The 27,414-nt window shown below is 28.9% G+C and overlaps 2 protein-coding genes across 3 annotated transcripts in view; one reads left to right on the top strand and one right to left on the bottom strand.

Moving 5' to 3' along the window:
* Positions 1–27,414, bottom strand: part of LOC129751195 (uncharacterized) — a 598,057-nt gene that overhangs the window by 121,859 nt on the left and 448,784 nt on the right. The gene's annotated exons all lie outside the window — the stretch shown is intronic.
* Positions 22,131–22,806, top strand: LOC129751198 (C-type lectin domain-containing protein 141-like). The gene is made up of 3 exons (XM_055746564.1): positions 22,131–22,256; positions 22,315–22,496; positions 22,601–22,806. The coding sequence occupies exons 1-3, from the start codon at positions 22,172–22,174 to the stop codon at positions 22,691–22,693; spliced, it is 360 nt and encodes a 119-aa protein (XP_055602539.1). The 5' UTR covers positions 22,131–22,171; the 3' UTR covers positions 22,694–22,806.

Genomic DNA, 27,414 nt, shown 5'->3' with positions numbered 1-27,414 from the left:
TATATTCAAGAAAATATAAAAAAGTTTTTCGTTAAAATGAATTCTTCAAATCGAAAATTTAATTTTTAAATCTTCTTGAAAAAAAATTTGCAACGATGGCAGTTTTGGCAAGAAGATTTTAAAAATAAATTTTGGATTTGAAGCTTTCGTTTTAATGAAAAACTTTTTTATATATTCTTAAATAAGAAAGTAAAAAGCTAGTTCATAACCATTTTGAGGCATTGGTTAAAAAAATTCCAAATATTGAGGAATAAAAGTAAGGTTTGCAGTTCGAATAAGATCTTTTTTCTGCTCTTGTAAACTTGATCAAAATGAAAGATTTAAGTTTGAAACATTATTTAAGAAGAATATGCAATATAAATAATGTTAAACAAAAAAAACCAGTGAAATTGAATCATTTAATTTAAAAAAAAACAAATCTGGTTTCCTCTAAAATATAAATTTTATTTGTACTTTCTACTAGCTTGTGTTCCAAACTAACTCTGATAAAATACAACATTTTAGTTTTGAATTCAGAATCAAAATTATAAAACAGCGATGACCTGTTATTTGAAGCCGTATTAAAATTCTCACATTAATATTTTAATCTTGATTATAAAACTTAACTTTGAGCTGAATCTGAATATTTTATTTCGATTCCTATTACCTTTTAAACCTGAATTCGAAATTTAAATTGGATTTTTCAATCTAAGTTCCCAATAATAATTCCTACTTATTATGAGCCAAAAAGTAAAATTTGGGTTAAATTTCTCAACCAGAAATCTCATATTTGAATTCTGAACAATTGGTTTTCAATGTGATTTTTTTTCTTCAGTGATCTTATCGGAATTCAACTTGTGCATCTGAAGGAAAATTGCGAAGTATGAAACTGTTTAAGATTTGTTCAATTCTAGATCACCATGCAACTGTCACTAGAAACCATTAAGCATAAAAATCAAACAATTTTATATGCAAAATTGGATTCAGTTTTTTTTTTCAATTATGATCCAAATTGAAGTTCAGGAACAATAAACTGGATAGAGAGTCTGAATTTTTATCACAGACATAAAATTTTAATGATGTTAAGCAAATTTGGAACCACAAAATCCGGAATTTTTCAAGTCAATGTCTGTTTGACTGGAAAATAAAAAAACAAAGGAATTTTCTATTAGCAAAAAATTAGCACTGATATAATAAATCGAAGCTTTTGAACTAAGAAAAAATTGCATCCATGAGACTGATCCTGATTTTTTGTGTGAAAGAACTGAATATTGAATTATAACCAACGAGTTAGATTAAAAACTTTTCTACAGGCAAGACATATCTTCTTATGTTCTACCAGATCGTTCCATGGCGACCGTCAGAAAAGAGACGTGGTCGTCATGCATCAGTTTTTGTTTTATAATTGATTGTTCATATCTTAGAAACACGAACGCCAAGTCTGAACAGTTTAAACGGCTATAATGAATAATAAATTTTCAATTTTAATAATAAAAAGTATTAATATTTCCCCTAGAACATCGTTAATTCATATTCCTTTCGACAGCTTCTGGTAAACCGCCTTCCCAGGCAAGTGCATTCAGCACTAAATAACTTTAACAGCTTAGCACTTTTCGGCAGCAGCATTTGTGGCTTCGTAAATTTTCATCCAAATGTGTATGGAAACCTCTCCTATTTAGTAGGTACCATTTATGTTTATTAGACCACAGCCCGCTACCGGGAAACGAACCACATTATAACTGCGCTAATTCGCTCGCTCTCTCTCTATATATTTTCCATTAACATAACCTAGCATCATAACCTAACTTAACCTAGGACTACGACTAAATAGCTTGAGTGCTCCGTTCCCGAAAAAGCGAACTTTGCACTCCGCAGCCATTCATTGAACATTATTATCATTCGAAAGGACGATAAGTGCGCGCGACATCGCAGAGAGATGCGAAGCAATAAAAGGGTGTGGACTCTTTGGAATTTAAACTTAGGAAATTGAAAATTTCCCTTTTATTTTGTAACTAAAAAATGAAAATTCAAATGAATTTCGAACTTTAATTTTGGATGTATTCTAACAGAAACAGATTTATAAACAAGAATGTAAAATAAAAAATTGAGAGTAACAAGTCGAATTTAGAAGGGAACGATAATTAAGGATCTACCATTTCGTACACGAAAAAGGATGACTCTTTGGATTTGCCTTCTCAACCGATAAAAAATGCACCAGCATCTAGTTGTAAATAATCATGTGAGCATTTAGAAAATTTCACCCCAAATGTTGTCCACAGAGAGAGTAAGGGGAAAATTGCCAAAGACGATTAGCGCTTTGCAATATTAAATAGTGGTAATGGGTGTTTTTGAAATATGTTCATTATGGTGGCTTAGAAAAAAGCCATATAAAATTTCTAAAATCAACCACATGCATTTTTTAATTGGCCCAAAAACTGTTTTCTGACAATTTTTAGTTAAGTTGAACATAATCTGGATATGTTCAAAAAAACCTAAAGTATAAAAAATTTTCTGCTGAATAACTGCTGTTTACAATAAAATTCAACTGGAATGTTTAAAAATTGGAAAGTGAACATAAAAAATGACAAAAATGGTAAAAATGGCAAAAAAGCAAAAATGACAAAAATGACAAAAATGACAAAAATGACAAAAATGACAAAAATGACAAAAATGGCAAAAATAGCGAAAATAGCAAAAATAGCAAAAATGGCAAAAATGGCAAAAATGGCAAAAATGACAAAAATGGCAAAAATGACAAAAATGACAAAAATGACAAAAATGACAAAAATGACAAAAATGACAAAAATGACAAAAATGACAAAAATGACAAAAATGACAAAAATGACAAAAATGACAAAAATGACAAAAATGACAAAAATGACAAAAATGACAAAAATGACAAAAATGACAAAAATGACAAAAATGACAAAAATGACAAAAATGACAAAAATGACAAAAATGACAAAAATGATAAAAATGACAAAAATGACAAAAATGACAAAAATGACAAAAATGACAAAAATGACAAAAATGACAAAAATGACAAAAATGACAAAAATGACAAAAATGACAAAAATGACAAAAATGACAAAAATGACAAAAATGACAAAAATGACAAAAATGACAAAAATGACAAAAATGACAAAAATGACAAAAATGACAAAAATGACAAAAATGACAAAAATGACAAAAATGACAAAAATGACAAAAATGACAAAAATGACAAAAATGACAAAAATGACAAAAATGACAAAAATGACAAAAATGACAAAAATGACAAAAATGACAAAAATGACAAAAATGACAAAAATGACAAAAATGACAAAAATGACAAAAATGACAAAAATGACAAAAATGACAAAAATGACAAAAATGACAAAAATGACAAAAATGACAAAAATGACAAAAATGACAAAAATGACAAAAATGACAAAAATGACAAAAATGACAAAAATGACAAAAATGACAAAAATGACAAAAATGACAAAAATGACAAAAATGACAAAAATGACAAAAATGACAAAAATGACAAAAATGACAAAAATGACAAAAATGACAAAAATGACAAAAATGACAAAAATGACAAAAATGACAAAAATGACAAAAATGACAAAAATGACAAAAATGACAAAAATGACAAAAATGACAAAAATGACAAAAATGACAAAAATGACAAAAATGACAAAAATGACAAAAATGACAAAAATGACAAAAATGACAAAAATGACAAAAATGACAAAAATGACTAAAATGACAAAAATGACAAAAATGACAAAAATGACAAAAATGACAAAAATGACAAAAATGACAAAAATGACAAAAATGACAAAAATGACAAAAATGACAAAAATGACAAAAATGACAAAAATGACAAAAATGACAAAAATGACAAAAATGACAAAAATGACAAAAATGACAAAAATGACAAAAATGACAAAAATGACAAAAATGACAAAAATGACAAAAATGACAAAAATGACAAAAATGACAAAAATGACAAAAATGACAAAAATGACAAAAATGACAAAAATGACAAAAATGACAAAATTGACAAAAATGACAAAAATGACAAAAATGACAAAAATGACAAAAATGACAAAAATAACAAAAATGACAAAAATGACAAAAATGACAGAAATGACAAAAATGACAGAAATGACGAAAATGACAAAAATGACAAAAATGACAAAAATAGCAAAAATGACAAAAATTACAAAAATGACAAAAATGACATATATGACAAATATGACAAATATGACAAAAATGACAAAATTGACACAATTGACACAATTGACAAAAATGGGAACAAAAATTTTAAAAATGATCAGAATTGGTCAATTCTTATAAAGTAGGAAGTTCCAATACTCATCACATGAGTTTGAAGTTTGACTTTTTTCAGTTTTTCATGCTACATGTTCTCACAAATTCTCTCAATGCAATTTGCTCATTCAAGGTACCATTTCCCAATCAACGCAGATGAAACGGTGATTTACGTCCTCGAACAATAGCGTCATTCAATAAATTGACCATACGCTTTAGTTTTTTTTTATTTTGTTCTATTTTATTTTCCCCTTTTGTTCATTCATGTTGTTTGCTGAATGAGCATCCACGAATCCATTCTATCACCTCACCCGATATTATTTATATGCGGGAGCTTTTTATATGCTGGGATGTTTTGTTTTTTTCGTTTAGGTGCAACTCTCGCGGTTTTCACTGATTCCTCTGGAGAGAAAGGTTCCCAGTCCGTGTCAGTGTTGTGTTGCCATCATTGTTTATGTGTGTGTTCGAATGTTGTATATTTTTTATACCTGTAGTTTAAGCTAATAAACTACCCATGTTTTCGTGATTTTAAACAGCGTTTGCACACATACGGAATCCGGAAGTTGGTTGAGTGTTACACGCTCATAAATTCAGTAATTAATTTTATTTTGAGTAAACTATTGTTTGTGTTTAAAGATTTTTTTCTTCTATTCATGCTGATTTTAAGATTCAAAGAACTATCTGAAAAATGACATTTTGAAACTATAATACATAAATGATGTTTATGATATGCATAAAAAGACACTAAAATGATGCATTTAAACGTAAATATTTGCTCTTTAAAACAAAGTGTACTGAAAAACGATTATCTTTTCAACGTGTTGATGGAAGCTATTATTTTACAGATTTTACAGATAACGGGCTTTGTTTTCTGATTTATTTCTAGAAGAGAAAATTTATTATCTTTAGTGGTACCGTTAAGTGTAGCATTTTTCAACTTCAATGGTTTCTAAAAACTTAATTTCCACAGATAATTATAACGCTTGTAACTCAAAAGTTTAAAGGTAGATGGGACATCATATTGACGCAGTCAGAAAATTATTGGTTTAATAATTTATTTTGAAATAAACAAAAAACATGCGATGTTTAGCAAACTAAGAAAGAGGGGTAAGTTACAAATTTTTTTTTAAATGAAAAATCAAATGAAGACGTTTGAAAATTTATAGTTTTTCATGTTTTCGTGGCGTCAAAGCTTAGCTTAGCTTGACAATCTACTCACATCCACCTTAAACCGTAAAACCCGAAATGCATGGTTAAAGATAATGTATGCAGTTCAAAAATCAAATTATGATAACAATTACTTCGAGTTTATGCGACGATGCGACGATAATGGCAAAAGCATTCCTTGCAGATAGTTTAATTTGATAATCTTTAAACGATTATGACTTAACTCAAAGTTAGTTTTATTGTCACTAGATAACACATTTTTAAATCTAAATTCTTATTTCTATTTTTAATACATCGAATCCCAGAATCTTTATTCTCAATTAGCAATTTTATTTAATATTGTGAAAAGAAAAAGTGGAGCATACATCACAGCTATGTTTAAGGTTATGGAAATGGAATCACGCATTACCAACTATTGTGTTGTGTAAGACACAACGCTGTCCGATTCTAACATTTCAAAATAGTTGATCCGCGATAGAAAATAATTTATGTAGATATGTGATTAAAATGCTTCTTATACATTTTTACCAGCTCATTTTCAACACTCGTCATTTTTTCTAATCTTCTTCTATCCATCTAGAATTTTCAAATCTCGAGAACAAAAAAAATATAGATAAGGCCGTAAAAATAAATTCAAACGAAAATCACGTCGATTAATCTTAATTAATGAAATTATAAATGAATCTTCAATTTTTATTTTTGGCTTTTTACGGTCTTAGATTTCAATGAAACAACTTTTTATTTGGAATACCCGACGTTTCGACCAAAAGTTGTTTGATTGAAATCTACGACCGTAAAAAGCCAAAGCGCCTTTACTTGCTCTTGAAAATAAAGAAGAGCCAAAAATTAAAATTTAAAAACATCTTCCCGGTCGGAAACACAAACCCATAATATATGAACTGAGAAAAATTTCAACGGGTTGGGTTTGGCACGGCCTTGGTGAAGTTAAAAAAGTTTTACAAACAAGTAACAAAAAGGAACGGGCTCACCGAAAATGCCAAATGAATTAAATGCTAATTCTTAATGTTAATTCTGCCTGGAAGATTGGTGATTCTACTTTAACAACATTCGATTGATGACTTAAAGTTATCGGAGACTGATTAAAAATTACGTTGTTGATAATAATAATAGTTTTTTTTAAGTAATATGTGAGAAAAAAATTGAGAAAAAAACCGTTCGATTTTGGAAACATTCGATTTCAGCAACACGCCATTTCTTTGCCACTGATTCTGTTACTGTCAATAGTTTGCGAAACGGTGCGAACTAACAATTTTTATATAACTCGAGAACTTATGAAGCTAATGAAACCATATTTGGCATGGGAGGGTATTGAAATACGAGAAATGATTCTATGATTATGTTAGACCCCTTCTTTCTCCTAGTGGGGATATAATAAGGTTGCCAGATTTCTCGGTTTTATCCGGGTTTGCCCGCATATTCAATACTAAATTTGACAACAGTTCGGCCCGGCCCGGTTGCCCGGATTTCATAGAAAAATGCCCGGATTTAGTCCGAACTTATTCACTGTATTTGGCAAATTAAACAAAAATAAAACACCTGCACCTCCTTTTTGAGGAAGTTTTATAAAAATAATCATGAAAGGTTTTTTGAAAGCTTAAAAAACAGTTCAAAATCTATAGATGAGTTGTGATGAAAAATTTACTTTTTACCATTTTTTTATTTTTACTTTTGCACAAACCAAGAACTTATCTCACAAATGGAACCATATACGGCATGGGAAATCATTTGGGTACGAAGAATGGTAATATGATTATTTGAAACACCACTCTTCTTCAGCACTCATGAAGTGGGAAGGGTGCTTTAACATAATTTTGTTGGTATAACTGAAGAAGTAATTAATAAAATAGAATCAAATTTGACATGGGAAGGTATAAAAATACGAAATATAGTTCTATGAATAATACAGAACCTTCTGCCTTGCAGTGCAGAAAATGGATATGAGAGGGTTTTTGATTACGAAAAAAATAGTATCTCTACCACTTTCCAGCAGTTGTAGGTCGAAAGGAGTAGGACTTCCATACAAGAATTTTTGGCATCGAGTACTTATTAAGCAATAGAGACTATAAGATATGAGAGAGGATGTGAGCGTACGTATAATTTAAGACCCTCACTTTAATCTCGAAAACTTATCAGACAAATCAAGCGAAATGTGACGTTATTTAGATACTTAAACTGTGTCTATAGTTGTTCGTGAGCCCTTCTCGCATTGAAAGGGGAGAAGAGATGAATAATTTTGAGATCAAGTTTCAGAAAATTAGATCAAATCATTTTTGTAGTACAATTCAAAACTCTAGTTCAGCTCTTATTTTTAGCGGTTGTATTTGAAGTATGTTGAAATTAGATTTGAAATGAAGCCATTAAAAAAAACAAATTTCCTAAAATATCATTAGCTTTTGAAACGTGGAGCAAAGCACACCGGGTCAACTAGTTTTGAAACAAAAATTTAATGAGTGTTGTGGTATATTTACAAATGTTGCACCTAACCTTACTGCTGCTTGATGCCCCGTTTGACGATTTCATGATTAAAATAGGTGGAAATCGAATTAAGTTTTTTAGATAAAGTATTTGAAGATAAATTTTCGGTTGGTAACGAAATTTTCAATTTGAATCAACCTTCATCTCTTTTCTGGGTTTTTGCAAACGAGGGAAAATTCATTGCCATTCTATAGGTTCGCAAAAAGGGCCATTTGCTCTACGCAATAAAAGTAGAACCAGGATGGGCAAACACATGTATACATAGTTTGTAATACATTTCTTTTGATACTGCACCACCACACTTTAAAGCTTTGCGTCATAATTAAAAAAGCAACAGCTATATGTTACCTAGCAAAAAACAACTTTTTCCATTGATTGGAATCACAGCTTTTAGAAATAGTGTTTTTTTCTGCATAACAAAAGCTTAGTTTCATAAACCAATTTTCTCTAATGAAATTATTGAAATTTTCACTCTTATGAAATTGATGTTTTTTTTTAGTTATGCTCAAGCATATTATGAAATCATGCCTAGCTTTATCGCCTCCAGCAGCCCGGAACTTGATCGACACTATCAAAGGACGACACGCAGCAAGGCATGGTCCTAACGAAACTTTCTTCGCATTTACCCCCATAATCAGCGTCATTCAAAAGCGCCACCCTGGAGGTCGCCAAGCCACGCCAGGAGAAAGAGACAGGTCAGCAACAGGTTTTCAAAAATTTCACTTTCTTCCGAATCTCGGAACGATCGCATTCACATTTATCATCATCGTTATTACTAAATTCTGCTGCTGAAGCCTGGGTCCAGTTCCAGGCTCTTACGCCATAACGGCCATACGGACAAGATATTGCGCGAGCGACGTCATAAAATGGCACCCGCCGGGGACGCAAAACGCGTCGTAAGCCACGGAAGACGAAGACGACGACCCCCTCGCGTTCCTTTTTGGCAAAAAATGTGGACCCAAAACCGGGGTAAACCGGTCCCCAAATGCCGGCATAAGTCCAAGGATCCAAACTTGGAGCCCGGCCAGACGAACGGAATGACGATGACGATTCGATTCACACTTTTTAGAGACCAGTCAATGAACCCCGATGGATGTCTTTGACGATGGCAATCAACATTGAAAGAAACCATTCAATGAATCCATGACGATCACTCTTACTTTCTTTGAACTTGCCGGGAAGGATATTCGAATGATTGACGCTTTCAACAATTTTGACAATTTTGAAAATTTTAAAAATTTGGACATTTTTGACAATTTTGACAATTTTGACAATTTTGACAATTTTGACAATTTTGACAATTTTGACAATTTTGACAATTTTGACAATTTTGACAATTTTGACAATTTTGACAATTTTGACAATTTTGACAATTTTGACAATTTTGACAATTTTGACAATTTTGACAATTTTGACAATTTTGACAATTTTGACAATTTTGACAATTTTGACAATTTTGACAATTTTGACAATTTTGACAATTTTGACAATTTTGACAATTTTGACAATTTTGACAATTTTGACAATTTTGACAATTTTGACAATTTTAACAATGTTGACAATTTTGACAATTTTGACAATTTTGACAATTTTGACAATTTTGACAATTTTGACAATTTTGACAATTTTAACAATTTTAACAATTTTGAAAATTTTGTCAACTTTGACAATTTTGACAATTTTGTCAACTTTGACAATTTTGACAATTTTGACAATTTGGACAATTTTGACAATTTTGGCGATTTTGACAATTTTGACAATTTTGACAATTTTGACAATTTTGACAATTTTGACAATTTTGACAATTTTGACAATTTTGACAATTTTGACAATTTTGACAATTTTGACAATTTTGACAATTTTCACAATTTTGACAATTTTGACAATTTTGACAATTTTGACAATTTTGACAATTTTGACAATTTTGACAATTTTGACAATTTTGACAATTTTGACAATTTTGACAATTTTGACAATTTTGACAATTTTGACAATTTTGACAATTTTGACAATTTTGACAATTTTGACAATTTTGACAATTTTGACAATTTTGAAAATTTTGTCGATTTTGACAATTTTGACAATTTTGACAATTTTGACAATTTGACAATTTTGACAATTATGACAATTTTGACAATTTTGACAATTTTGACAATTTTGACAATTTTGACAATTTTGACAATTTTGACAATTTTGACAATTTTAACAATTTTGACAATTTTGACAATTTTGACAATTTTGACAATTTTGACAATTTTGACAATTTTGACAATTTTGACAATTTTGACGATTTTGACAATTTTGACAATTTTGACAATTTTGACAATTTTGACAACTTTGACTGTTTTAACAATTTTGACAATTTTGACAATTTTGACAATTTTGACAATTTCGACAATTTTGACAATTTTGACAATTTGGACAATTTGACAATTTTCACAATTTAGACGCTTTTGACCATTTTGACAATTTTGACAATTTTGACAATTTTGACAATTTTGACAATTTTGACAATTTTGACAATTTTGACAATTTTGACAATTTTGACAATTTTGACAATTTTGACAATTTTGACAATTTTGACAATTTTGACAATTTTGACAATTTTGACAATTTTGACAATTTTGACAATTTTGACAATTTTGACAATTTTGACAATTTTAACAATTTTGACAATTTTGACAATTTTGACAATTTTGACAATTTTGACAATTTTGACAATTTTGACAATTTTGACAATTTTGACAATTTTGACAATTTTGACAATTTTGACAATTTTGACAATTTTGACAATTTTGACAATTTTGACAGTTTTGACAATTTTGACAATTTTGACAATTTTGACAATTTTTACAATTTTGACAATTTTGACAATTTTGACAATTTTGACAATTTTGACAATTTTGACAATTTTGACAATTTTGACAATTTTGACAATTTTGACAATTTTGACAATTTTGACTTTTTTGACAATTTTGACAATTTTGACAATTTTGATAATTTTGACAATTTTGACAATTTTGACAATTTTGACAATTTTGACAATTTTGACAATTTTGACAATTTTGACAATTTTGACAATTTTGACAATTTTGACAGTTTTGACAGTTTTGACAATTTTGACAATTTTGACAATTTTGACAATTTTGACAATTTTGACAATTTTGACAATTTTGACAATTTTGACAATTTTGACAATTTTGACAATTTTGACAATTTTGACAATTTTGACAATTTTGACAATTTGGACAATTTTGACAATTTTGACAATTTTCACAATTTTGACAATTTTGACAATCTGGACAATTTTGACAATTTTGGCGATTTTGACAATTTTGACAATTTTGACAATTTTGACAATTTTTACAATTTTTACAATTTTTACAATTTTGACAATTTTGACAATTTTGACAATTTTGACAATTTTGACAATTTTGACAATTTTGACAATTTTGACAATTTTGACAATTTTGACAATTTTGACAATTTTGACAATTTTGACAATTTTGACAATTTTGACAATTTTGACAATTTTGACAATTTTGACAATTTTGACAATTTTGACAATTTTGACAATTTTGACAATTTTGACAATTTTGACAATTTTGACAATTTTGACAATTTTGACAATTTTGACAATTTTGACAATTTTGACAATTTTGACAATTTTGACAATTTTGACAATTTTGACAATTTTGACAATTTTGACAATTTTGACAATTTTGACAATTTTGACAATTTTGACAATTTTGACAATTTTGACAATTTTGACAATTTTGACAATTTTGACAGTTTTGACAATTTTGACAATTTTGACAATTTTGACAATTTTGACAATTTTGACAATTTTGACAATTTTGACAATTTTGACAATTTTGACAATTTTGAGAATTTTGACAATTTTGACAATTTTGACAATTTTGACAATTTTGACAATTTTGACAATTTTGACAATTTTGACAATTTTGACAATTTTGACAATTTTGACAATTTTGACAATTTTGACAATTTTGACAATTTTGACAATTTTGACAATTTTGAGAATTTTGACAATTTTGACAATTTTGACAATTTTGACAATTTTGAAAATTTTGAAAATTTTAACAATTTTGACAATTTTGACAATTTTGACAATTTTTAAAATTTTGATAGTTGAGTTAATTTAATCATTCTGAATGACTTAATCCCCAATAAATTCTTTTGAAGAATCACATTCCAGTAATCCGTAATTTGATTGAAAGAATCATCTTCATGCGTTATCTTGTGAACCCCACGAACTGAATCAATTAGTGTGAGTTATACCACCGTTAATTGGGGAATACCCTAGTCTGGCAAAGAAGGAAGATGATTCTCTGTTGTGAAGTTCAGAAGATCACGACACAGTACCGATCAGAGCTTCAAGTGATAGAGACGAATCCTCAATATATTCTTACTGCGTGTTCCCATTTTCAACAAAATGCATTTGCGAGTTGTTTTTGTGGCGTTTTGCGTGTTAATTTGTGTATTTGGAATAAAAAGTTTACCAGTGGAAGATGATGATGGTGAGTGAAATTTAAATAAGTGTTTCGGTGATAAGTGGGAAAAAATGTCTTTCAACATCACTTACAGAAGATTTTTTTAAATTGATAAGAAAAATTATTTGATCTGTTACAGTTGATACATACAAATACAAAGATGCGATTGCTGCTTACACATATTCACCGTTCGCTCCAAAAACAACACCAACAACGACAACAACCACTACAACTACAACCATGCGGCCGACAACGAAGGTAAAATGCCCAGTTATGTTGATAGATGGTTCAGTTTATGGCAATAAATTTGAAATCCTAAATTTGCGAATGATCACTGAATTTGTAAAATTTGACCAAAGATTACGAACTCAAAAACTAATAATTTGGATTCAGATTAAAAAAATTGATGCGAATTCTTGAATTCAGGAGTAAGGTTCTAAAATAAGGTTTTCGGAATTTTTCAGCACTCTAGCCCGGCAAATCCGGGAAAATTTTGTCAAAATTCAGAAATTATCCAACAAAAATAGCTTAAAAAAACATTTGAAACAAACTTATTCATCAAAAACTCATCGACAGATTTAAAATCGCATTTAAGGCCTCCAAAAAACCGTTCATGATTATGTATATAAAACTTGATCAGAAAATTTCGTTTTGGAGGCATGTATAAGAAATTTTTACAACACAGTGAACAGTGTGTGTTTTTTTTTTGTTTGATTTTCCAAATAAAGTGAATGAATCTGGGCAAAATCCAGGCTTTAATAAAAAAAAAGTCGGACAGACCGGACAATTACCAAATTTTGAACCGAATATCCAAGCAAACCCGGATAAAACCGGGCAATCAGGCAACCTTATTTTATAACTTAAATCAGAATCTGTGAAAAATGTTTTAAAATCCATTGGCTGAAAACAGTAAAAAATAATTTGAAATTTAAAACAAAAACCTTCAAGTTTTCGTCTTGTCGAAGAAAATGTTCCATCATTATAATCAACTTTTTTTTTCATTTCAGAAACCATGGTATAAATTCTGGTAGTTTAATAAACTAGTAATAAGTTTGGAGTTTTAGTGTCGTTATTCAATTCGAAAAGTCCCGAAAACTGAGAAATGGCCCCTTTCAAATTTTGTAGACTCGCTATGAAATTGAGTTTAAAAAAAAACAAATTAATAACATCTTTAAAACACAAATCAAAAGGAAAGTTTTGCTTTACAAGATATTATAGATAGGCTCAAAAGTACCTTTTTCAACCATAAATATTCAAACAGGATTTACCAAGCACTAGTTTTCAAAATTCAAGTCTTGTTATGGAAAATTTTTTGGTTAAATTCAGTCATTTCAAAAGCAGGCGATGAAATTTATTACATAATTTTTTTTTGATTCAAAATCAAAATTATTTTAGTTAATTGAGTATTATAAACGTTTTTATGCATACAGTTTTTGTGATTTTTATTTTATTGATTTTAAGAACAGCAAAAAAATGAATTAAAAATGATATAATCCTTTTACTTTTAATTTGAATCTAAAACGTTATCAATATTCGTTAAAAACAATTGTTCAGTATCTTAAAAAAAAATTGAAAACTATCGATTAGAATTTAATTATTTATGATATTGTTTGGTTTCAGATATTTAAGATTTTTTAACAAACTGTAAAAAGTTTGAAATGTTTGTTATCCTCCAACTTTTTTGTCAGAAAACATTACTATTTTAGTATAACTTTTAAGAAATTCCCCTTCTTATTGTTTGGTATCCATTTAGACAAATTTGAAAATAATTTGTTAATCAAATTTGAATAATCTATCGTTATAAACAGAACTGTTATCTGATTTACATAAAGATTTTCTAGTTCCTCATTAAATCTTGAAGTTTTACATTTTTGTAAAGGACTACTTGAAAGAAGAATTTCTACCGAGTGTCTTAAAGAAAAAGACAATTTTCACGAAACCCTATAATCTAACTGTGGATTTAGGGTGTTGTATAATTGTCTTTTTTATGGGATTAGCTAAAAAAAAAATTTGCCACGAAAATAGCGGAATTTTACTTTAGCTTTTTTTTCAATTTTTCAAAAAAAAAGTATGAAAAAGTCCATGAAAAATCCTGACTAATAACAGAACAAGTTTCTTCAACATTACCATTCACGTTATTATGTCGATCTTCGATCAAAAGTCTTTTTCTGCCAAAAATATGAAAAGTTAGAAGCATTTTTAACCAAATTTGAGCAAATTTGCAAACATCTTTAGGGGGGAGTAGGGTCTAACGGGTAAAAAAAACACCATTTTCACGATATTTTTTTTGAGCTATCGTTCAAACAAATGTATACAAATTTTTTGCATTATACAAAGCATTGTTAAAAGTACATTTTGTAATTTTTTTCATAGTAAATATATTGAAAAATGAGCCGGTTACGAGGATGCCTTTTAGAAAACAGGATTTACGGTGGATACTGTATCTCAGCACAGAATCATCTGAAGTCAAAATATCAGCGCAAAATATTTTTAATAGATGTTTTTCTGGACCCCAGCGATTTAATTTAATTTAATTTTTTTTTCATGAAATTTTTGTGGCTGTTTGAAGTAAGAACTACGATTTTTCACGAAAAAAACCGCCATTTTTTATCTGTAAAATCTCCTTTAACTAAAAAAAAATTAAATCGTTGGGGTTTGGTATTTTATATGTGGAAAATATGTTTCAAATTTGAAAAGAATCGGTGAAGTAGTTTTCAAATGACGATGTCCACTGACTTTAAAATTGTGCTTTCGAGAAAAACGCGTTTGAAGTTTCTGCTCTACGAATTCTTGCAGTATTAGATAAGAGGAAATAAAGTTCTATAATTTTAACAGTTTTGCGTCGATTAACTTGAAAATATAACATTCTTGAAATGTTTTACAATAAGAAAATTAAAAAAAATCGCTTTTTTTTGAAGTGTTATACTCTACTCCCCTTTTAAGAGATTTTTTACAGGTATTCAAAACAAGAAAAAGGGAATTGTTTTTAAAGAAAATTTAATATCAAATATGAAACAGTTAAAAGAGGAGTTGAATTATTATGAAACAGTTGAAGAGCGGGTGGAAAAAGTATGAACTGGAATCCTGCAAAAATGTTAAAGCAGTTTTAAGACAATTTTCAAAGTGTTTTGGACAATTAAAAAAAATCAAATATTTTCCAATAGTTTCAAGAAATTGGGAAGATAAAAATGTATTGACAACTCGGAGAAACTTGCAAGACATTTTTTGAGACATAATTTAATTAATTTTTATTGGGTCTTAGGATTTTTCTCCTTCCATAGTAAGAAAGAATCAGACAAAAAGGCAATTAAGGATATCTTGTTTTAACAAATACAGACAATTTTCAATTTTTTGACAATCTTGGCGGAATTATACATTGAAATGATGAGACATATTCAAGCAATGTTTAAAAAAAACTTATAACAATTCACTGAGTTGTGATATTAGTACATAACAGTTTTGAATTATTTTTTAATTGATCTGAACGGACGTTAAAGCAAGCATAAAAAAATCAACAGAATATTAAACAATTCCGTGGGAATTTTGTACAACTTCAAGATTTAAAGACCATTTTTAAACAGTTTCAGGAAAATGTTTGGACAATTATTTAACAAACGAAGACTTTTCTAAGATAATTTTGAGACAATTTGTGAACAGTTTTGAAACGATTTTGACGGCAAATTCAAGACAAAATTGACTCAAATATCTTGGTTAGACAAATTTGAAAAGTTTTGAATAAACTTTTAGAAAAAAATAACAACATTTCTAGAGCCAGTATATGCCTACTTTCACACCTTCCATCCAAGAAATTCAAGTCGACATTTTTGAAACATGTTTTGAAAGTTCCGAGACTTTTTTTTAACAATTTTATGAAATTTTTGGGACAAATTCTAAAAATATTCGATTTTATGCTTAAATACTCCTGAAACCGTTTTGAGAACATTTTGGTACAACTTTAAGATAAATTTGTGATTTCCTTCCAAAAAATATAACACAATTTCGAGGGTTATAAAAGAAAATTTCAATAAAAATTTCAGGAAAATTTCGAGACAAATGCTATTGTCACAAACTCATAGCAAATGTTAGCCAATTCTGTCACCATAAAATTTTTTTCGAAAATCGATGATTTTATAGAAAAAATCGAGCAGGTTTTATTTATTTTCAATACAATTTATAACAACACACCAAAATAACAATTCAGTGAGTGTTGAGGTTATTTTATAACAGTTTTGTATGAATTTATGATTGATCTGAACGGCCTTCAAAGCAAACATGAGAGATATTTCAAATCAAAACAATTCAAAATGAAATTTTTAGGGGAGTGTGAGGTATAATGGGCCACTTTTTTTTTTATTCATAGCTTCTTCGTCATAAAAGATGAAAAGAAACAAATATAAGAAAGGTTTTCTACATTTCTAAAGTATCATCAAGCTTTTTGACATTTAAAAAACTTATTTCCCCGAATTCTATATGTTTAAAAAAAGTTTTTTTTTAATTTTGAAAAATTGTGGGGAATCGTAGGCCTCCAAATCCACATTGACTAGATAACATGCAAAGTTTTTGAGTTGAACAAAAACTTAAATTTTATAATTTCATTAATTTAAAGCAATTTCAAATGAGAAAATAAAATAAGAGAGTTGTGTATGATCGAATAATTCCTTATTTAGGATGGACAAATTTTCAGAACTCTTCATCTGGCATAATAAAACTTTATAGATAGGAAAAACATTTTTTAAGTTTTGAATGTGTATAAAAACATAAAAATATAGATGGCCCACAATTCCTCACAAGCAATGATTTGCAAATTGGTTTCGTTCGTGTGCTTTATTGATGTTTCATCAAAAATTCCTTTTCCACGTGAAAGAACATGACAAAACTAAGATCATAAGCGTATAAGTACATTTTTGCTCTGAATTTTAGGTCCCTTATTGATGTAATTAGCGGGTTCTTGTATAATTTTGTAAGCGAATTTTTTTTAATTTTTTTTTAGTTTGATAAATAAAAGAAGCATATGATGCGTACATAAATCAACAGCATTTTGAAAAAATATGCTTACGGAATGCGACGGCGATGACAGTGGGGTTGAGATTTTTATCTCAACACACATCTGAGATATTCAGAGTGGCCCACGTTTCCCCATGGCCTACGTTACCCCACCCTACCCTATCATTTCAAAACATAAAGATAATTTGAAAATGATGTTTTGACAATTATTCAACAAATTTGGGCTTTTCCAAGAAAATTTTGAGATACTTTAAGAACAATTAAGAGACAAATTTGAAAGCAATTTCAAAAAAATTTCACACAAATATTATATTTTAAAAATTATTTTAAGTTTTAAATACATTTTTTTTATTTTATGTCAATTTCCGTACCGATATTCGACCATTTTCACACCATTCCAAGCCGAGGACGACTTTTTGAAAAAAAATGTGTGGGCAGTTTCAGAACATTTTTGAAAACCGAGCAGTTTTATGATATGTTTGGGACAGGTTCTTAAAATATTTAATTCAATGCTCAGAAACTCCAAAAGTTTTTACACAATTTCGAGAATTTTAAAAAGTAATATCAATACAATTTCTACAAATTTTTTTCACAATTATGACACAAATGCCTTTTACACTAATTCAAAGCAAATTTTAGCCGATTTTTGTCAACTTTAAAAAATTTTTAAATTTCAAAATGATATTGAAATGAATATTGGAACAGGTTTAATTTATTTTCAAAACAATTTATAAACATTTTAAGACAGTAAAATGAAATTTATAGAACGACTTTTAGAAATTTTTAAAATTAATACGAAAACAGTCATAAGACAATTTCCTGAAAGTTATGATATCATTTTTTTTACAATTTAAAAACAATTCAGAGAAAATATTGCGGAAACTTCTTAATCAATTTGTTGAATAGAAGAAAACAAAATCCAGACATTTCAAAAATCATTTCAAATTCTCAATTTTATCTTTCAAAAAACATAGGGACCAATTTTCAACTACTTCCAGAAAAATTTGGTAAAAAATCACTAAAAATAGATTAGGTAAATTTCGTGACAATCAAAAGACAACTTTGAGACAATTTTACAGCAAACTCAAATTAAAATAATTTTATAAAAGTAAATAAAATAAAATAAAATAAATAGACAATTCTAAGTGGAAACAGTGAAAATATCGTATTTAAATAAAATTGGCCTTTCTAAAAATTTGCCACTTTATTGAAGAGACACTTCCCTATCCAGGACTATTGAGAAATAAATCGATTGAGGGTTTAGACTCTAGAACAAATTTTTTTTTGAAGATTTGCAAACAAAATACTCGAGCAAAATTTTTAAGTTTTCACTAAAAGTTACTCCTAAAAACAAAACAATTTTACATTTTTGAGCTCAGATGTGATAAAATTTCTTTAATTATAAAACAGATATTTGAACATTTTGATGATTTTTTATCAAAAAATATGGCAAAACGATGTAATTTGAAGAAAATTAGAAAGTAAAAAATTTAAATGATCAGGGCCTTAAATTAACTCGCATCACGATTGCAAATTAACCAGAGCACGGTAATAAAGGTGTATTTTCGATGACGTCTTCTATCGAAGACAGAATAAAGTTTTAAGTTGAGTGAAGAAAGATACATTTCAATCATTCAACAATCTTTTTTCCCCCCTCAGGATTTATTTCTACTTTGGACATTTATGGGTGTAGTTTGAGGAGAAAAAAAAGAACTATCTGTTTTTAAAAATACATGAAAAAAAATCCTTGGAATTCTAGATAATATAATTTTAAAATGTTCTTTGAAACTTTTCATTTTCGCCAAATATTTTGACTAAGAAATAATTTTTATCAAATTTTTTAAGTTATTATTAATTTTTGAAGAAATTTTCACACATCTTAGCTCAAAAATTTAAAATTTGTATTTTTACGAAAAATTTTTAGAGAAAACTTTTAAAGAAAATTTTTGCTCCTATTTTTTGTCTGTAAATCTGAAAAAATGTTCTAGACCCTTTATCGATTTTTTCAGAATAGTGCGTTCGATAGCGAAGAGACTCTTCTATAATGTAACAAATTTTCAAAGAAGCCTATTTTTTTCTTTTTAAATTCGCATTCGCATTCGCATGAACAGTCGTCTAAAATTTCGGTTGGCGCTACTCAGCAACTCTCCGTTTTATGAAATTACAGTTTTTTAAAATTGTACCAGCTTATCTTTTGAGATGATGTTACACTTTCTTACCTGTAGTTTCAATAGAAACTGAAGTCTTTCAGTTCGTTGCCTTAGATTATTTAATCTCTTAAACTGAAAAACCAGTCCCCACAGAATGTTGAAGGTGCCCTGGCCGAACCCTGCGGACTGTGTGGGGAAAAGGGGAAGGAATGTTAGTCGCTTAAGTGACTCACGTTTATTTAACAAGTAGATGCAGAGATCTCTACGATCCACCCATAAACGTGGGGAGGTTTGTAACAGGTAATTGGGAAAGGTAAACCCTGGGAGATGCTTGGCCAGCATTTCGTCCTACACCTCCTATTCTCCTAAAGTTTCCTACTGAAACATCTAGCTCTACCATTGAGGCTGATAAACAAAATTTTTGAAAAATTTTAAATTTGACGTAATTTTAGTCAAATGCATTGATATTTTAATGTTATATACCTACCGAAATATTTTAAATAAACATGGAAATAAAACGATCCCATCAAAATTGCTGGGCCTGCTAGAAAATTAGCAATATTTATGTTAAAGTTTACTATAAACCCCTTACTATTTTCCCTGATAAATGTTTGTACTATAAATTTTCAAAACAAGCATCTAACGTTGATTGATCAAATTTTTGAAATTGACACATCATATTCTTGAAAATGTACTTTAGCAAGTTGGGGTATTATTAGATATTTTTTAAAGACCTTTGCTAACTATTTGAAAATTAATAGTACAATATTCTAACTAGCCTCAATATTTTCATTAATCATCAATATCAAAAGAATCCAAAATGGTCGTACTACACTTAATACGATCGGTTTTTCCTGCTACGCTTCCGGCCGAGGACTGTTATCAATTTCATGACACAAAACTATCTGAATTTGATCTTTAAATCAACAAACTATATTTAAACTCCACAAACTTTTTGCGGTGAATGTGCAAAACCATCGCTACGTGTTACTACAAAACTAGAAACACTACATCAAACTACTATATTTCTGAACACATTGTATGCATTTTGAGTTACATTCCAAAATTTTAAGCCTTTTAGAACAAACGCTTAACAGCTCAAAAAAACTTGTGTTGTAAGGAAAAAAAGTATATCAAATTCCTCAAATAAAAGCAATACTAGATTGTGTTAAATGATTCTTTAAATGTTAGGAGAAAAAAAACAGTTCTCCCTATCAATAAAAACCAAATGAAAATTTGAAAAAAGAAATCTAGGATGCAAAATTTTTGGTAGATTAGCTATCGTAACGAAGATACATAGAGTTAAACTTTCCTAACGCTTTTTACTCCAACTTAATCAATTTTAAGCTACCTTTCAGGCAGCAAAAGATCTTGAAATACGAAAAAAACACAATTTAAATGGAAAGTACGGACTATAATTTTAAACTTCATGTGCTTTATTTTTTGCACACTTTATTTTTTCACACTTTATTAAAAAAATTTAAATATGAGCTTGTATGAAAATTTATTTTAAATTACTGTTCGTCATTTAATATGCATTGCATTTTGTATCATATGAAAAAAAAAAATAGGTTGGAGAGGAGAAAAATTAAATGAATGGATCAAATACATACTACCATCCTCTACACAAGAATAAGAAGTAAAACCATCCTATGGAAATTTTATTAAGTATTCATGTTTTGAATAAAAGTGTACTTAGCTTTTTGGGGATTTGATGATGAAGATAACTCGATCAATAAATCAATTGGGTTCCCTCCTGATGTTTTCCATTGCTTGCACTCACGGAGGGCCGATGTTTGACTCTTGACCATTTCTTCCAGGTATCGAAAATTCTTGACTGAGATAGATCAGTTGATGTTGGGGAGACTATCGGGCTCACTTCTTCAGAAAATTCTAATCAATAAAGCTTCGGTCTTCAATAATTTTTTAAAAACTTAATAAATTTTCAATTTTCGGAATTGCAGTTTTTACTGTCAGAAAAAAACGCGCCCGCTTTGTTCTTCCACAGCCTACCAAGTCCGCCTATTTTTTTCTCTTTAAATGTCCAAAAAATACACCGTGAAATTGCTCATAAGCGATTTTCAGTGAAGTAAAGTGAGACACTTTCGAGACTGTTTGTAACCCTATTTTAAGATTTTTGAGACAATTTAAATTTTTTCAATAATAATGTACAAAACATTTTCGAGATAATTTTAAGGCAAATAATGACCATTTTGGGAGGATTTCCAAACCTATTTTCAACTATTCAAATATAATTTACGAAACATTCGATTTTTTTTTTAAACAAATTGTAACCATTTCAAGAGAATTGTCACACATACATTGGTTTGATGAAGCATAGGCACCAAACAAATTTCTTCGGAAGTATAATCAACTTTTTTGTATCAGCTGCTGACACGTTTGGTGAAATTCTCACCGTGATTATCGTGCGAACTATTATCAATAAATTTTCTTCTGACCAGTAGACAGACATGATCAGACTCTGAAGTGGCGTAGAAGATTGAACACACTTTCTCATTCATCAATCTCAGCTACGACATAATGCATTTAACCGTGGTGATTGCAACGTTCTGCCTATTGATTTGCAAAATTGAAGCTTACAGTGTCTCGCTCAAATATGATGATGGTAATCATTAACAGGTTTGATTGACTCATACAAAATATTAATGCAATTTTCCCTGCAGAGTATGAATATGAAGAGGAAAATATAGTTCCCAGTTTGACACATTCGGAAGTTCCACCTCAAACTACGTCAACAATAACAACTACTACTTCAACAACAACACCACCAATTACTACGACTACGGAGGCTAAAACTGCTGTAACAACTAAAACTACAACATTGAAACCAATCCCATCAAAAGAGGCAAGAAAAATACTGATTTCAATTTACTAAAGTGAAACATTTATAACTGTAATTTTAATCCAAATTTGTTTTTAAATTGTTCTTTCTATATGTATCCGTTTCAGAAATCCTGGCTGGAAGAGAAAATAATGTTCAGCAGTTTTTCCTCTATAATAAGAGTTTCTCATCAAATTTTTATGATGATCGCTCTTTTCTGAGTGCAAGTCCATTCAATGTTTAACAAAATTTCCAATAAAGATTTGACAATTTCAAAACCAATATGTGAATGAAAAAATCGTAAAACTTCCGAAAAATGTCGTGTGGCAATATAAAAATAGACCAAAATTGAGAAGTTTTATGAAATTGTTTTTTTTTTTAAATTCTGTTAGAACTGTTCAAAAAAATAGTATTATTGTTAAATTTTTATTGAAATTTTCGAACAGTGATGTTTTGTGATTTTGAAATTTAACATCAAATGTATTGACTCCAATGTACTTTCTAGAAAAAAAAATTTGTTTGGAAAATTATATATTTTTTTCAATTTGGAGACCAATATCTTTTGCATTAATGACTAAACCATATTTGAATTCCTTAAAAATAAATCTTTTTAATTTGACTGATGATTCATCATCAGTTACTTACGTGCTCCTAGGAATTATGCCATTATGAAGGTTTACCTGAAATAAAGAAACAAAAAATTATTCAAATTGACTGCATTTAACGATAAGTCGATCGAGTCTAGCAATTTTCAGTACGTTAAGTTTGTTCTGACAAAATAACGAGGAGAAACATATTTTCGTGACATTAAGTTGAATTGTAAATTAAAACGCTTAATTTTATGAAATCAAAAAGTAATAAATAAACGATTGAACAAGTCATCAAAATTTACAACTCTCCGTTGTGTCAAATTCTTCAGAGTTATTTAAGACTCATTCGAAGCGCTCGATCCGAATATGAAAATAGTTCGATTTTTAAGAATTATAAATTGAGATTTACAGAAAACGGCAATAATTTAAGTTTATATTTTATGAAGCACATAATTACGGTGACAATAAACATTTGATTTTACTAACAAAATATATGAATCGATAATCGACTTTTTTATTTTAATTTTTTTAATCTAGGGATAATCAACTTTATTCAATCCATTGAAATAAATATTTTTGATCAACTATTTATACGATATTTTTGTAGCATTAGCCATCACAAATTGTTTTTCGAAGTTTTTAATAAATAAAAAATTTAAATTTTTGACTCAGAAACGTTCTGCTAGAAAAAAATATGATTTGTTTCGTTTTTATTTCGGAAAATTATGTAAATTTTAATTTCGTTCAAAAGAAATCATCTATTCAAAGATTGTGATTTTATTTTGATATTTGTTTTGTTACCAATGGATGTTTGGTTATTAATAATCATGAATGCTTCCGAACGTTCAAATCTTTCCGTTTTTTTTTTAATTAGGCTCAACGTTTTGGTCTTCGAATTTTTTTTTCGTTTACATTTGAAACAACTCATGTTCAGAAGATTATTACAAATCTAAAATCTGATAGCGATCACCACAAACAACCCCACTACTTTACTTTCTACCTTATCTGAGGAGATTTAAAAAAAAAAATTTTTGGGATTTCGAGACTTAATTATTTTTGTTTATAATTTTCAACCTCAAAACTTAGCTTTCCGCTTAAAAATGAAAAATTTTAGCTCAGTGGTCGGCATCCTGCGGCTTTTTAGATGAAAAGCTGTGGCGTTTATCTGATTTATTTGACTAATATCGATATTTTAAAATCGTGCTAAATTAATTGTTGAGTTTGGTGAACAAAACCGATTTTTAAACCACGACTTTAGTACTAAATATTTTCAAAAGTCCAGAAGAAAGTCTTTTTCGATTGACAAAGTTGTAGAAATAAATCAAATGGCCCAAATACCAAAATTCTTAAATTCAATTGAAGCTTATTTGTTTGGTTCACCCTGATTTTTGACCAAGATAAATAATGATGACTGAATTTTCCATTAACTCCTTAATGGATAACATTATTCTTCAGAACTATAACTAACATAATGTTATTTAAAAACACGTGAATGATTTTAATTCCTATTTTCATTTCAACATGAAAGTTGGGCTGGATTATAAACTATTTTTTTTTTATAAATTTAATGATTTACAGATTTTGGTTCAATGTGTTAAAAAAAATAAAATTTAATTTTTATTTTGGAAAAAAAAATTTTAGAAAACGCTGTTTTGTCAATAAAATGTTATTTCTACCAAGTTTCTGAATTCAAAACAGTTACAAACAACCATAAGCTCGTTGGAAAAAGCTCTGGAAATATTTTAAAAATGTTTAGGCATCTATTTTAAACTTTAACGATTAATAAGACCGAAGCAAATTTCAAATCCTTTTTTGTCACTTCTCGAGGGTGGGAATGTGAAAAATAGTGCAAATCTATATATATGTATATACTAGCAGACCCGGTAAACTTCGTCTTACCATGTTAAAATTGGCGTCGATTTTCAATTTTTCCTTGTTTTTTTTTACATTTCCCTTCTTTCCCTTTACTCGAATCGTCCCGCTTAATTCTTTCAAAATTAAACCATAGAATTTTAAATCAACGGGTCTCTTAAAATCCAATTTTTGTTACTTGTTCCATAAATAACTGTATGTTGATAATATGTATGTTCCATTTGATGTATTCCATTTAGTGATTTATTCCGTTTTGTTCGAGTTCACAATAAGGTTTAAACCGAAATAAAAAGTATCTCATTTATTGGAATATATTGCTTATGAATCTTTGGAAAATTTTTGAAGTATTTTCCGAATATTTTGCCTAACGCAGCGCTTTCAGCTCCCAATTAGCTTTGGATGGTGTATTTTTAAGAGCTGAATAACAGAAAAACATAAGAAAAGATTTTTTACTAACCATTTTCAAACAGCTTTTTATTCATCATCCTCATTCTTCAAAGCAGTTTGAATTAAAATTAATATTTTCACCAAAATCATTTTCAAAAAGTTTCGCCTGATACTTAAGTTATAGACTTTACACATTTCAACTTAAAATGTTCCCAAACAGCATTTGTCATGGCATTAAATCTGACGATTTTGTATACTGCAAATTCCTTTTTTTTGTTCAAGCAAAAAATGCAAATTAGTTCATTTGATTTCATTTAGGATTATGTAATATTTTTAAGATTAATAACATTTAATTGAAAAGCAGATTTTTTAAAATTTAATAGATCGAAATGAAATAATCTGTTCAGGTTTTGATGGTTTCGTGAGTTCATTTCAAAAAGGAAACATAGGGGCAAATGTAAACGAATATCACCACAGTTCAACTTTCATATTTTCTGAAAAAAAAATTTATTTTCTAAAAAAAAAATTAGTTATGTTGACAAAAAGAAATATCGAAGTATACATTTGTATCATTTATTGGGGCAAGTGATAACACATAGGTCTTTTTCAGATGCGTCAGTGAAAAGACTTTAAAATGAATTTAATACTTTATCAACTTTCATTGATATATACTAAGTTTTCTCCAGAATAAATTAATGCTTGGTACTTCAATTTCACTGAATGCTGTTCAACCAAAAGACCTTGATTTACAAAGACCTTTATAATAATTTTGAATATCCGCTTCAGACTCAACAGTCGGGATATCCTTTCAGGCCATTTTGGAGATAAAATTCTTGAATTGTAGATGTTTCATTGCTAAATGGCGCGTTTTCACTTATTCCACCAAAGAAATTACATGAATTTATATTACTTTTAACACTTTCAGGTCATATTAAAAGTTCATCATAAAAATCTGCTGCCCCTGGAATATCAATCACAAAAAAACTTTTCAACAAAAAAGTGAATCAAAAGTCTCTTCTATGTAGCCAAAATATGTAAAACAAAACATACTTTTCATGTTATGTTCGTATCTGAATTGTGTGTAAACAGTTTTTTGATGAATGATTTAAAAAAAAGAGTTGAGTTTATTTAATCAGATAGTTTTTTTTGGGCCCAACAATTTTTAGATGGAGAATTAATGTATACACTTTTCGTAAAAGTTGAAAGTTTGCACTTGCTCTAGGTCACTTTCTTAATTGAAAATTCTTCCGGAAAATTCATATCCTCACTTTTTGTTATAGAAAAGTAGATTATTTTATTGATAACTTCAACTTACGTTTGCAAAAAATCAAAAAGTTCATTCGGCCTTTAAAAACTTCAATCCTATCTAATCTTTTTCAAAGAACAGACTCTCGTTCAGTTAATGTGTCTAGCGTTCTAGGCGTATCGGATTATACGAAATTGAATGTAAAGCTTCCCAATTTCTTATTTTCAAACGTCCAAAAAGTGTCATTATTTTATATTTATCATTACCAAATTCATATCTTTTGGACAACAATTTACTACTTAAATTAACACGAATTGAAAATTGTTTGAATATTTGAAATCGTTTATATGGTTTTGATTCGATCGATAAAATATCAATCCGTGTCACATCTAGGCGTCATTTATTACCATGTGCTGTGACAAATAAGTAAGGAAAAAACCGATGTGGGTTGCATATCGCCCCAACGTGCATAAGAAATATAGGTTCTTGGTTGAGAAATAGGCGCCTAATTTTTAATTTTTTCCAGCGATCAATGAACAGTATGCTTTGGTTACTATTATCTTGCAACGACGTTTGCTAGCGACGCCTCGCCCATGGAGACGAAAAACAAACCCCTCGAAGAAAAGAAAATCTCTAAAAATGGATGCCAGACTTTTCAATTTCAGATTTTGGCAAAACAAAAATTATATGTTTTATTCGAGCAGCAAAATGTCAACCTGAGTCACATCTAAGCGTCATTCATAACCATGTGAGCTAGGAATCAAGAACAAAAAAAATCTCATCAAGGCATCATATCGCCACCACTTGCATTGAAAATATGCGGGTTGAGAAATACGCGCCAAAATAT

The sequence above is a fragment of the Uranotaenia lowii genome, chromosome 3 (genome assembly GCF_029784155.1).
Source record: "Uranotaenia lowii strain MFRU-FL chromosome 3, ASM2978415v1, whole genome shotgun sequence".
NCBI classification, from domain to species: domain Eukaryota; kingdom Metazoa; phylum Arthropoda; class Insecta; order Diptera; family Culicidae; genus Uranotaenia; species Uranotaenia lowii.
Note: the sequence above shows the minus strand (reverse complement) of the source record. Positions and strands in the feature narration are given on the sequence as shown.